The sequence below is a fragment of the Phalaenopsis equestris genome, unplaced genomic scaffold (assembly GCF_001263595.1).
Source record: "Phalaenopsis equestris unplaced genomic scaffold, ASM126359v1 Scaffold199083, whole genome shotgun sequence".
NCBI classification, from domain to species: Eukaryota; Viridiplantae; Streptophyta; class Magnoliopsida; order Asparagales; family Orchidaceae; genus Phalaenopsis; species Phalaenopsis equestris.
Window position 1 is genome coordinate 9,576 of NW_018218973.1, and position 13,508 is coordinate 23,083.

The 13,508-nt window shown below is 36.7% G+C and overlaps 1 protein-coding gene and 1 long non-coding RNA gene across 2 annotated transcripts; both read left to right on the forward strand.

Annotated features, from left to right (window-relative positions):
* Positions 1–3,652: 3,652 nt before the first annotated feature.
* On the forward strand, positions 3,653–9,016 carry LOC110035683. Its single transcript, XM_020739956.1, has 2 exons — positions 3,653–3,792; positions 8,667–9,016. Exons 1-2 carry the CDS (start codon positions 3,691–3,693, stop codon positions 8,997–8,999), a joined length of 435 nt encoding a protein of 144 aa, XP_020595615.1. The 5' UTR covers positions 3,653–3,690; the 3' UTR covers positions 9,000–9,016.
* A 2,213-nt stretch (positions 9,017–11,229) lies between these two features.
* LOC110035682 lies at positions 11,230–11,859 on the forward strand. The gene is made up of 3 exons (XR_002295165.1): positions 11,230–11,306; positions 11,442–11,498; positions 11,774–11,859. It is a non-coding gene; the product is annotated as an uncharacterized LOC110035682 (long non-coding RNA).
* Positions 11,860–13,508: the final 1,649 nt, after the last annotated feature.

Here is a 13,508-nt window from a genome sequence, read left to right on the forward strand (position 1 = left end):
AAAGGAGACTTTTTTACTATTTTCATTAACAATTTTCAGAACACTCAGCAACATTTGTAACCGCATCAACTACAGCAGCCTCTTTAGTGTCATTAATGGTTTTATCAATGGAAAAGCCTACACTAGAATAAATGTTGATTTACTGATTATAAATTAAAAGCTAGAGGTTGTGAATTATTAAAATCTTAAGAAGTGGCATTAGACATACTTAACATTCATCAGCATTCCATTGTAAAGATGAAAGTTAATAATCACATGGGATATACTCCATATAAATTTTAACATTGTTATACTTCAGGACTTCCATTACACTTCCACTATAGATTAGCACAGCGAAGTGCATCTATCCTTTTTTCTTTCTTGGACAAGTTTATAATTGCTGTTTATATTGATTTATTGCACCATCTTTACTTTTATTCATATATAACTTGTAATGATTGTATTTTACCTTTACAATATCAATTTTTAGTTCCATCACGGTGAAGTCTTTCATTTTGGTTTGATCAAGCCAACACTGGAGACGAATTGACTGGTTGCAAATTAAAAGCTAGAGGTTGTGAACTATTAATATTATCATGGCATGTGAACTAACTACCAAATTAAACATAATATTCAGTATTATACTACATATAAGCAACTAGCAATATCTTTTATCATGTTGATGTGACATGGTAAAATATATTATTTTTTATATTCAATTTTGTGTGATTTATTTATTTCTGATGTTGTATGCATGGTTGAAAGCTAAAAGTATATTTTTTCGCAAAATAAATGAAAGAACTATTTTGATGTGCTTTGTAAAGTAAAAGAAAAAATATTAAGCATTTGCTTTGAATTGAGGACCAAGACATTGGAATCAATTTTTAGTGATGGTTGTAGGATTTGAAGCCCTTATTAGTCCTAACCTCCTTCTGGCCTCTTACCCTTTGGGCTAATATGGTGTGCTCATGGAGTGCTTGTTGACATGCCATCTACAGTTAAGTTGAGAATGAGAGTAAGAGATGTGTGCATTGCCTGTAGTTGCTCGCTTGCATAAATTTTGACCTTGGTGTCTCGTTGCTCAAATAGGCAACCATGGAGATTGAAAATTATAGTACGCAAAAGTATGGAATGAGGGGTGAATTTTAGAATTAAGATACGGGAATTAAAAAAATAAGTAAATATATGATATATTGCTATTAATAAATAATTAAACATTTTATATTTAACAAATTTTAATTAATAATATATGATTTATTGTAGACTTAATTATTAAAGCTTTGATAATGAAGTTAACCTGAGCTAATGAGGTTACAAACAAGGCTCAAATTAGGTAAGAAAAGACAACACAACAAGAATCCTCGGCGAGGGCAAATCAGGATGACCCGTCAGGTAGCGGTGATGGGGTCTTGGAGGGGTGGTGGTGTGCTTTAAGGGAGCTTGCTCCATTTTCGATTGTGACAGGCATTGGAGGCCCAACCTGCGGCTCGGCTGGGAACAAACAGGGAGATGGGGCGTGGCAAGGAGAGGATGGGAATGGGGTGTGAGGCTCGGCAAGGTGACTGGGGGGGCTGAACGGTCGAGCAGCTAGAGAAGAATGCCTTGGGTCGGAAATCTGAAAGCAGAATCAATCCAAAACTGAGCCTTAAGCAAGTAAACAACAACTATATAAAGGAAGAGAGGATAGAAAGGGGGGCCTCTCCTTTGGGCGGGAAAGCAGCAACAAGAACTGGGACAGGAAAGCAACAACTGGTCAGGGAAGGTAAGGGCGTAGGCTGGAGAGCAGCGTGTAGGGGAGAGGGATATGCAGGGGAATAGGTCACCTTGGAGAGGATATAGCCGGAGCACCATCTCTTATCTGATACAACCCTAGCTTGGGAAGAAAGCCTAGGGGCTGAAATTTGAAAGCAACATCAATCCAAAGCTGTCCAAAACAAGTAAACAACAACTATATAATGGAGGATAGTCTGGAAGGGAGGCCTCTCCCCTTTGGGTGGCAAAGCAACATCCCTTGGGAGGCAAACAAAAAAGCAAAGGGAAGAGGGGCAGTAAACAGAAACAGTAAACAAAAAGGAAAAATGAGGAAGGAGAGGCAAAATGACATCCCTTGGGCAGCAAACAAAAAAGGAAAGGGAGGAGGGGCAATAAATAGAAACAGAAAGGGAGAAAGGGGCGGAATCGCTCGCCCACAAGCCTGCTTGGTTGGTCGATCCAGCCTCCCTATTGAAGGCTCCCTCCTGAATCGGTTCAGGAATCACGCCCCACACCAGCTTTTAATTAACAAATAAAGTAGTTCCTTAAATAATTCTAACATCGACAGTCAAATTGAGAATGAGGGTAAGAGATGTGCGCACCTATAGCGCCTATAGTTGCTCGCTCACAGAAATTTTGACCCTTTTGTTCTATTGCGCAAGCAAGCATTCAACTATGGATATTGAAAGCAACGATTAGTCAGGGAAGGTGAGGGCGTCGGCTGAAGAACAACGTGTAGGGGAGAGAGATATGCAGGGGAATAGGTCACCTCGGAGCAGGATATAGCCGGAGCACCAACTCTCATCCGATACAACCCTAGCTTGGGAAGAAAGCCTAGGGGCTGAAATTTAAAAGCAGAATCAATCCAAAGCTGTCCAAAACAAGCAAACAACAACTATATAATGGAGGATAGTCTGGAAGGGAGGCCTCTCCCCTTTGGGCGGCAAAGCAACACCCCTTGGGAGGCAAACAAAAAAGGAAAGGGAGGAGGGGTGGTAAACAGAAAGGGAAAAGGAGGAAGGAGCAGCAAAGTGACATCCCTTAGGCGGCAAACAAAAAAGGAAAGGGAGGAGGGGCAATAAACAGAAACGGGAAGGGAGAAAGGGGCGATATCTCTCGCTTACAAGCTTGCTTGGTTCGTCCAGCCTCCCTATTGAACCGGCTCCCTCCTGAATCGGTTCAGAAATCACGCCCCGCATCAAGCTTTTAATTAACAAATAAAATAGTTTCTTAAATAATTCTAACATCTACAGTCAAGTTGAAAATGAGGGTAAAAGATGCGCGGGCCTATAGCGCCTATAGTTGCTCGCTCACAGAAATTTTGACCCTAGTGTTCTATTGCTCAAGCAGGCGTTCAACTATGGATATTGAAAATGATAGATAGTACATAAAAGCATGGAATGAGAGATGAATTTTAGAAATAAGAGACGAGAGATGATATGTTGTTATTAATAAATAATTAAACATATTATACTTAATTAATTTTACTTAATAATATATGATTTATCGTAGAACTTAATTATTAAAGCTTTTAAATAACAAACTAACTAGTTTTTGAACATTAAATAAATGAGTTAGGAAATATTCAAACTTGGTTCTTTAATCTTTCAAGAATTTGAAAAGAGTCTAACTTATTTAATTCAAAGTTAATGGAACCTAAGCAAAAACAATCAATGCATTGGTTTATTTAACCCTAAATATAATTTAATTGATAAAAAATAAAGTTGGATTTTTTTTACGATATTCCATTGCAACATGTCTATATTATTAGGTTGCTAAATTATCTTTATCAATTTTTGGATTAGCTAATGGTAATTTTCATGGCTCTTAAATACTATTGTGGATTTTTATGTTTAGAAAATTTTATTCTACTCAATTATCATTCATTTATCTTTTATCCTTTTAACAATTCTTTTGTGAACTGATAGGAAACCATTCTCTGGTCCTAAGTTGAAAGAGATGATCGGTAGCGGTATTTTTTCAACTGCTGGCGAAGATGACATATCAGATTCTGGCACCTTGAAAAATCTCAATTATAGAACAAGAGTAAAAGTTTATCAGGTAACTCCTTTATCAAAAAACATCCCAATTCTCTTAAAATCAAATAATTATTTTAGCTTAAGGCTTATGATAACACACACAAGTTTAGAAGTGATTTTACGGTTGTTTTCTATGTATCTTGTTATCTTTTATCTATGTATGTATAACTATTGCAATGGAAGTATTTGGTGTATTCACATCTATTATTGTGAGATCTAATTACCAATCCTTGTACTAGTTTTACCTACAATGTTGGAACAAAAAAGTCTTGAAACTCTCAATCTCAAATTCTTAGACTTAGTTTCAAAACTAAATTTTGAACCTGAGTTATTTGAAATTCATATCCAAGAGCTAGGCTATGACTCATTTGAATAGAGAGAGGTGCGTACAAAGTAGGCACCACCATGTTTACCTGAAAACTATGGTACATGCAATGATGATGACAAGGATGGTTGTGACTAGGTCCATCAAGTCACGAATCTACCATGTTTACTTGAAAACTATGGTACATGCAATGATGATGACAAGGATGTTTGTGACTAGGTCCATCAAGTCACGACTCTATGGATGTTGGTAGTCATGGTAGTAATGATGAAAATAACAATGACGATGAAGAATGATAATAGTTTAAAGGCAAAGGAAGAGTGTTATATAGATGGAAGAAAGAGGGAGATAGATACAAAAATTCAAAAAAGGGGAGGATAAACATACATACATACATACATACATATATATACATATGTATATACATATATATATATATATATATATCATATATATATATATATATATATGTGTGTGTATATGTATGTATATATATGTGTATATGTATGTATGTATGTATATATATATAGATACATGCATATATATATATATATATATTTGTGTGTGTGTGTGTAGGAAAGATAATAAAAAAGAATGAACAAGAAAAGAAAAATATAACACCTGATATCTCCAATTAATCAATCTAATATTGATAACTTCTAACAGAAATAAATTATTTTCTAATATAACTTTTAACACTCTCCCTCAAGTTGGAACATGGTTCAAAACCATGTTCAACCTGGATTTGAAGATATCAAATAAAAGGCGAGCAAGATCCTGTGAAGTAGAACTTGAAGTCTTCATCCCGTACTACGGTTGTCTTTGAATGCAGTTTTTGCAGCGTCTGTAGATAGGCCGAAAGGCCACCACAGGTAGTATTGCGGGGGAGTTTGTAGGGAAGTAGAAAATCTGCAGGAAAATTTAATTTTTAGTTGACTGCAGTTCATACAGTGTTTGTAGGTAAGCGAATGCTTATATAGATAATGCTACAGGGTGTTTGCAGGGATGTTGATAATCTGCAAAAAAAAAAACTGACTTCAAGTTAACTGTGGTTGTCTTTCATTGGAGTTCCTGCAGTGTCTATTGGTAGGTGGAAAGCTTCTATGGGTAATGTTGCAGAAGAGTTTGCAGGGAGGTAGACAACATCCAAAAAAAGTTGCATGATATGACTCGCAGAAAAAAAGAAAAAGCTCCGGAGGTAGGTTTGCTGTAGGAAAAAGCTTCGGAGGAGGACCTGCTATAGGAAGAATTTTGGTGGACTTGTTGTAGGAAAAACTCCAGATGAAAGTCTGATACAGAAAAAAACTCTGGAGGAGGACATGAAACAGGAAAAAACTCCGGAGGAGGGTCTGCCATAAGAAAGCTCCGGAGGAGGTCTACTATAGAAAAAGTTCTGGATGAGGGTTTGCTGTAGGAAAATACTTCGGAGGAGAGTCTGCTGCAACAAAAAGTCACATAGCGAGTCTGCTGCAGAAAAAGTTTCGAAGGTCTGTATAGAGTTTTCGATGGTAAAAAAGTAACTGACTAAGAAGGACATATAGGTCGGTACTCAGATTCCATTCAAGAATAAATCCAGTCTTGCCTCTGTAATAATCTTTCACAAGTTGTTTTGAAAACAAACCAAAGATGAAGTCATCTGTAAAAAGCTTCCTTTCATTTCCAAAAGGAGGGTTTGCTACAGAAAAAGCACCGAAGGAGGGTTTGCTACAGGAAAATACTTTGGAGAAGAGTCCGCTGCAACAAAAAGTTCACATGGTGGACCTGCTGCAGAAAAAAGTTCCCGAGGAAGGTCTGTATAGAGTTTTCGATGGTAAAAAAGAAACTGACTAAGAAGGATATATAGGTCGGTTACTCAGATTCCATTCAGAAATAAATCCAGTCTTGCCTAATAACCTTTCACAAGTTGTTTTGAAAGCAAATCAAAGATGAAGTCATTTGTAACAATCTTCCTTTCATTTCCAAAATCCATGTATGTGAAAATGGCGGAGGGCGCCATAGAGGTGGCTGCCAGAATTTGCAGCCAACATGAATTTGCAGCCTGCAGGAAGGTGTCTGTAAGGTATGGAGGAAAGTTTTTAAGCCGGAAGAGATGATTTCTGGCTGTGAGGGGACCTTCACGGAAGAGATACAACTGACCAAAATTTATATGGGAAAATCTATAGAGGTAGATCTGGCGGCAGAAAAAACCTATAGGAGGGAGGTTTGGCGGCGGGAAAAATTGCAGGGAGAGAACCGCAGGAGGAGTAGATCCGACAGTCCTGGTAACAGGTCTGTCGGCAGCAGGTAGGTTGACGAGAAAGGCTTTGGAATTCTTTCCAGTCTCTATTAACCTCTCTGAAGCTCCACGTATGACCTGCCTAAGCCTTTTTGAGAGGGTTTAGAAGCAATCGAGTTTCAAGAAGCTTCAAATTTCCGCTTCTCCTTCATACTCTTGCAGGTCTGGAAAACTAAAGGCTTTAAATTTTTGCTCTAACTCTAGTGGCAAAATGAATGATTTTACATGTCTCCTAAGCCGGCTAGCATTGATCCTGAGCAGCCAGCGTCGAATCCACGAATCAGTTTGCTCTGACATTTGCATCTGCACCCTCATGAGCTCCCCAATTGTCATTGGCTTCTTCACCATCCTAGAGGGGTTGCTTTCCTTCTGGGGATTTTCTGCAACAATTTAAGCCCCAACGCTTTTTTCACCTTGGCGACAACTTTCAAAGTTAGAGATCTCTGTCGTAGTGACGACGTCACCAATCCCGATGCAGCTGTCGCTCTTTCCAAAGAAAAAATGTATGTCAGCGGCTTTTTAGCTGTATTTTACGGCGACAAAGATCTCATACGCTGTCTTTTGGAGCTCCTAATCAGATAAGTTTCATTCCAATTCACGCAACGATAAGTGAAGAGGCTCTGTCGAGCTCCTTGTCGCTGACGACAAGGAGAAGAAACGTAAGGAATCGCCAGATGATTCACCTTGATTTCTCTAGGGTTCTTCTCATAGCTATTTTAGGATTTTCGATTATGGCGACTAGCTGGCGACTAGTTTTGGTGGAGACTCACTCCCTTCCAGCAGGGAGGATGGCAGGAAGGGAGTCCGGTGGCCCTAAAAGGAGGACCATTGGCTAGGTAGGAAATTTGACTCTGATATCATGTTGATTTTCAGAATAAAGCGGACTATTTTTATTGATATAAAAGGGAGTATAAATAACTCTTACATGAATTCTAGAATAAAAAAAACAATAAAAAAGAAATAATAGGTAAGGAAAGATATAACACCTAATAAGTTCAATTAATAAAAGATTATTTGGTAGGAGATACTTTGAGTGTGAAGTAAAAGAATTGCATGGTTTTAACTTAGCGTATATGTGATATCAAGTAAAATTAGTTCATAAACTTTTGAAGTATTTAAAATATGTAGAAAGAGACTTATCATTACAAAATAAACTAGCTTGAATTGCTATAGTTTCTCGTGTCGTAATTTGTCCCTAGAATGCTCTCCACCTGCACCATTGGGATGATCCACACCTACCACTCATCCACAACGCTGCATGGACAACGGGGACCTCTCGCCTCGCCTTCCCTTCAGTAATTTCTTTTTCATCTATGCTGCCCTCAGCCAAGCCTTATAGCTTACCATTGCCAACTACTATTACATTAAAGTACTTTATTCCTTCGTCCGCTTTTTGGTAGAGCTTGCTCGTTGCATCAATATGTAAGGCCTCATTGTAGGACAAGTCATCAATCTTGAGTCCAACACCCTCATGTAACAACATAAACTCTCAATGAGTCTCTCATCCATCGAGATACTATTTGGTTTGGCCTAATGGCATCACGATTTTTTTCCATTAACGTAACTTTCGATAGGTTAATCATCCTGGAGTGTTCCAACACAAGCATGCTTAACTTTGGAGTTTATGATGAAATAACAATTGTAATATTAAAAGGCGCCTCGATGTTTAGAAGTTCATCTCATTCTACTTGAGGAGATTCACATAGGGTGATTGTCATCTTTGGAGGTTTGAGTTCATACATGTAACGAGTCCATAGTACTATTTGAGTTTGTGGCTGTTATAGAAAGAGAAGAATTTATTTGGGTGGTGATGTTGGGCTCTATATCCGTACATGATAGTCTAAGAAATATATGAAAATTGCTAGTTGCCAGGTAAAAAAGAAGCAGTTTCTTGGTTTTGCACATGCTGATGTTCCTGTAACTCTTTTTATGTTAATGCTCTTTAATACTCTTATACTTCTTGTGGTGTATCAGACTTTGAACTTTACCTCCAATTAAATAGAAAATATAATTTTCTGCGCTTACATTAAATGCAATCAAACAACTCTAAATAATCATACCACATTGCATGTACTTTGCATTATAATGCACGAGTTCAGAATACTTGCAACCAAGCAAGGCCATAAAATTTTCTTCATAATTCTTCTAAACTAATTGTATATATCCTTTTATGAATTCATTTTTTTATCCCTCATCATACATATCTAATTGCCCCAGTCAAATTTATATAATCATTTTTCAATGAATCATTCTCAATATTCTGCAAGGCTAAAATTCAATTTCTTATTTGATTCAGCAAGCAATAAGCAGTATCAGCCAAATTTCGTTTAGTGCTGACGAGATTGTTTCCCCAAGGAAACCCACCTCACTACCAGAGGTGGCAAAGCAACGGGAATTAAGTGGGAATCTTGAGAGTGCTGTAGAGGATAAAATGAAAAAACAACAATCTGATGCAAAGAACAAAGAGCTTAGTGGCCATGATATTTTTGGCCCTCCTCCTGAAATTCCTGTCAGGCCTTTAGCTGCTCGTAATTTGGAATTGAAAGGACAGCTAGATTTCGGAGACCCTGCACCTGAAATCATGCTCACATCAGTTGAAGTATCCAATGTAAGTCGCAAGATTTCATAGTTTAATTTTAGGGGCATTTACATACATACCACACACTTCTTATATATTTACATATGTAACACCTAAATTTTGCTTTTTTACTTACATACCACCCAAATCTTTTGTATCATGTCAAAAATATCATTATTTTAACTTTTTAAAAGTGAAGTATGCATTTTCATGTTAATGTAAGGTTATATGTATGTAGAAATTGGAATGTGGGCGCGAAATATGTATATACATAGGAATTGAGTGTTATACATGTAAAATTTTCTTGTTTTAATTTGGTAATATCGTCGCTAGTACATGTGCCGTGAATATACTTTTTACTGAAATGTTACTTTTATTTGGAAGCATGTAAGGTCGTATGTATGTAGAAATTGAAATGTCGGTGCTAAATATGTATATACATAGGAATTGAGTGTTATACATATATAATTTTTTTTGTTTTTATTTGGTAATATCGTCACTATTACATGTGCCGTGAATATACTTTTTACTGAAATGTTACTTTTATTTGGAAGCATGTAAGGTCGTATGTATGTAGAAATTGAAATGTCGGTGCTAAATATGTATGAATTGAGTGTTATACATATAAAATTTTCTTGTTTTTATTTGGTAATATCGTCACTATTACATGTGCCGTGAATATACTTTTTACTGAAATGTTACTTCTTTTTTTTTTTATACGTGTAACACTAGAAAACATGCTTAGATCACACTCAGTGATAACATTTCTTGTTTAGTTTGCAGAGGAAGTATCTGATATTTCCTTCTTATCATCTTAAAATCTTATTTATTCCAGATTTTTTCTACATCAGGCTGGATTCTTCTAGGCTGGATACTTCTTAGTTCCTCTATTTTGTTCAAAAGAATTTATTTCTTCTTGTTCTAACCCCAAATGCCAATTAGCACCAGCAACTTTGCTCTCTCTTAATAAAGTTAAGTTGTTTGTTTTATGATATTTATTTTAGAGTTGGACTCTAATATGTTGATTTCAGTAAAAATAGTATTTATTAAAATGAAAAAGAAGATTTACACAGATATCATTAAATTCTTATGTATTTATATATCTAATAACTAAATTTTATTGTTTTTATATAAATGCCATTATATTTATGCATACTTTTTAAAAGTTAAAGTAGTGATATTTTTTATAGGAAGATAAGGGTGGTACAAATGAAAAAAAACTAAGTTTAGATGTTAGATATATAAATGCATAAAGAATTTGGTGGTTTATATTAACAAGTTACATGCTACAATACTGCCACATATGACAGTTGAGAGAATATTGTGGACAACAGCAAACAAATTAGGAGGAAGGTGTTTCAAGGAATAAGGAGTAGACTTAACTTTCCTCATACGAGCTCTAATGGATTTTGTCACTTAGTGTCAGTTGATCAATGAGGAGAGAATGTAAGTTGTCAATGAGGAGGGAATGGATTCTGTCGTGTTCTACGTCCCTTGATCAAAGGGAAAGGAATTCTCTACTTGGCGTGCGAAGCAGAGAAGACTGTGGAGAAGATGTTTCCTGATAAAATAATTAGTAATGATTTACCCACAAAAATATAAATTTTTTTGTCGCAAATGTGGTAAACTTTTCAAAAGGAAAGTTGATCTTCAATGAAGTTTACTATTGAAGGACTCTCTTTCTCTCTCTGCGTCAATGTAAAGAGAGGGGGAGTGGGAGAGAGGATGGTGAAAACCAGCTTTTCTTTTGAACAAATTACCATATACGTGCCAAGAAAATTTATATTTTTCGGAGTGAGTCATTACATATTACATTTTTATTGGGCAACATCTTCTCCACGTTCTCTCTGCTTCGCATGCCGGGCAGAAAATTCCCTTCTCATTGATCAACGGACACTGAACGTGGCAGAATCTTTTCTCTGCTCATTGATGAACAACCATCCCCTCCTCATTGTCAATGTATGCTGAGCAGCAAAATCCATTAGTGCTCGTTTGAAGTAAACTTGCATCTTCTTGGAAATGCCTTCCTCCTAGTTTGTTCACTGTCGTTTGCAGTATTCTCTCTACTTACAGTAATATGTGGCTTGCTAATACATACCACTCAATTCTTATGTATTTACATATCTAACATCTAAGCTAAGTTTTTTTTTTTTTTTTACATTTATGCCATCGTAATCTTTCGATAATAAATATCACTATAACTTTTAGATAGTATGCATTACACATAATAATGATATATATATATATATATATATAGATTCGAGTTTGCAACTATATCTGTTTACGATCGCCGGATATTCCATCTTCTTACAGGAGATTCAAGCAGTCCTTGCGTTCTCAGTGTTAACTGCGGTGAAGGTATCGTGTTTTGTTTAGCAGCATTTAGCTTAATCCTATCAATCGGAACTTTGGGATTTTAGATTCTATTGGATTTATAAATTTATATTCAGTCCTGTGATGATTAAGTTCAGTGTTTGCTATAATGGTGTGTAGTTTGTCAGAGAGGAAACTTGGGAGGCTTTCATTGCTGATCTCTTATTCTATTCTAAGGTAAGCCTCGAGCCTCTGATATTTTCAAGAATCATTCTGTACATTTTTTAGAGTAATCTGGATTTGTTCATAAATGCAATACATTTACATTGAAACTAGAAAGGGGCATTTACAAACACACCACACAACTTTCATGCTTAGGGTTTATAAGAATTGCGTGGTATGTATGCAAACTTCCCAGCAAGAAATTGTGCCCATGAATTTACAAATGCTATTAAGTTTGCTGCATTGGAATTAATTATATGGTGTTTTTCTTCTGGATTAAACAATTGCAGGTCTTCCTTTTTGCAGTTACTCTGAATATTGATTATCATGCAGCTTTCTGCTACTCAGTGGCTTTTGCAGGTATGTTTAATATTGATCTTTTCACAGAAACAGTTCAGTCAAACATTTACTATGTGTACATTTGGAAATAGTGATTACTAAGAACAGAACATTAGGAAATTTATATGATTGCCCTGTAATTGGCCAAAATAAAATAGAAAAAAACTGAATGCAAGCTATCTTTCATTTAAAATTAACTTATCACATTTGCCATGTTTGTGTTATTCTAAATTATTTGCTTTCAATTCTTTTGTGCTCCTAATTAGGGACATTTACATGCATACCACCCAATCCATATATATTTACATATCTAACGTCTAAACTTTATTTGGTGTATAGTTCCGCGTTCCCCGACCTGTTGGTTGACATCCACGGTATAAAACCCCTTAGGTCAGGGGTTCGAATCCCCTTTGGCACGTTGGCCTTAAGGAAATGGATACTTGAATTGTTAGGCACATTAGGGGTCTTATATTGTGGGGGCACTTGACACTGGTTTACATACATATATGACCATAATGGCGTCGGTGTCGGCGGGCTGCTCTGCTAGGTTTTCGCCATCGGGCGAAATCCTGTTCTAATTTCTGCATTTTTTTCGCTCCTTTAGCTTCGTCATGCTCGACGGCGAACTGTTTGCGCGTCTAAATTCTCCTGTTTCAAATGTTTCTTCTTCTGCTGGCTTCTTTGTGCTCGCTCATCGTCTTCTTCCTCGGGTCTCTGTTTGTTGCAGCGATTTCCTACTGTTACCAAGTCGGTTGCGGCTCGTATTTCGTCGACCCATGATTTCATTAGGCTCGAAGCATAATTTTTTTGCCCTCTGTTTCGACTTGGACGGGGCTCTTCCGTTCACTCCACTATAATTTTGTTGCCCTTTCGTTGCGCCTCCCTCTTTTGGGGCTTTAGACAGATCGTATATTGCTGCCCTTGCGGTTGTACATGCCTCAGGTACTCTTAAATCGTGTTCTTTCTCTCCTTCGTTTGAGTTGGCGGAGGATATTAAGAAACCTGGTAGAAAAAATGGGAAGCCAATTATCTTTTTTACGGAAGCTGAATGTAATCAGCTTGCCTCCTGTCGTCTGAATTTGGTTAAAAAATTTCTTTATGGGCATCCCAAAATGGAACTTATTCAAAAAGAATTTAAAGGTATGCACCTTGTTGGGGAGTGGAAAATTAGACTTTTAGATAGAAGTCACATTCTAATTCAACTAAATAATAAAGAGAATTACACACGCTTATTTGCTCGAAGTCTAATCTGGATTGATAATAGAGCTATGAAGATTTTGAAATGGTCGGTGTATTTTGACCCACAGATGGAACCACTAATCATTTCGGTCTGGATTCTCCTCTCTGACCTAAAATTTTATTATTTCACTCAAAAAGTTTTGTACTCTATTGTCTCAGCCTATGATAAGTCACTCAAAATGGACATTCATACTTTTAATCTTTGGACATTCCTACATTTAATCTCTCTCGTCCTTCTGAAACCAAGGTACTTGTTGAAAGAAACATCACTTCAATCGCGTCTGAGGAAATTTGGTCAGGCACGCAACACCATGGATATTGGCAAAAGATTGTGATTGAACATTTCCCGTCGTATTACTCGAATTGTCATATGTTCGACCACTCCATTTCTCAATGCCACCATCTACACCCTCATGTTGACCTCATTTTTGTGAGGTCTTTTCCTCT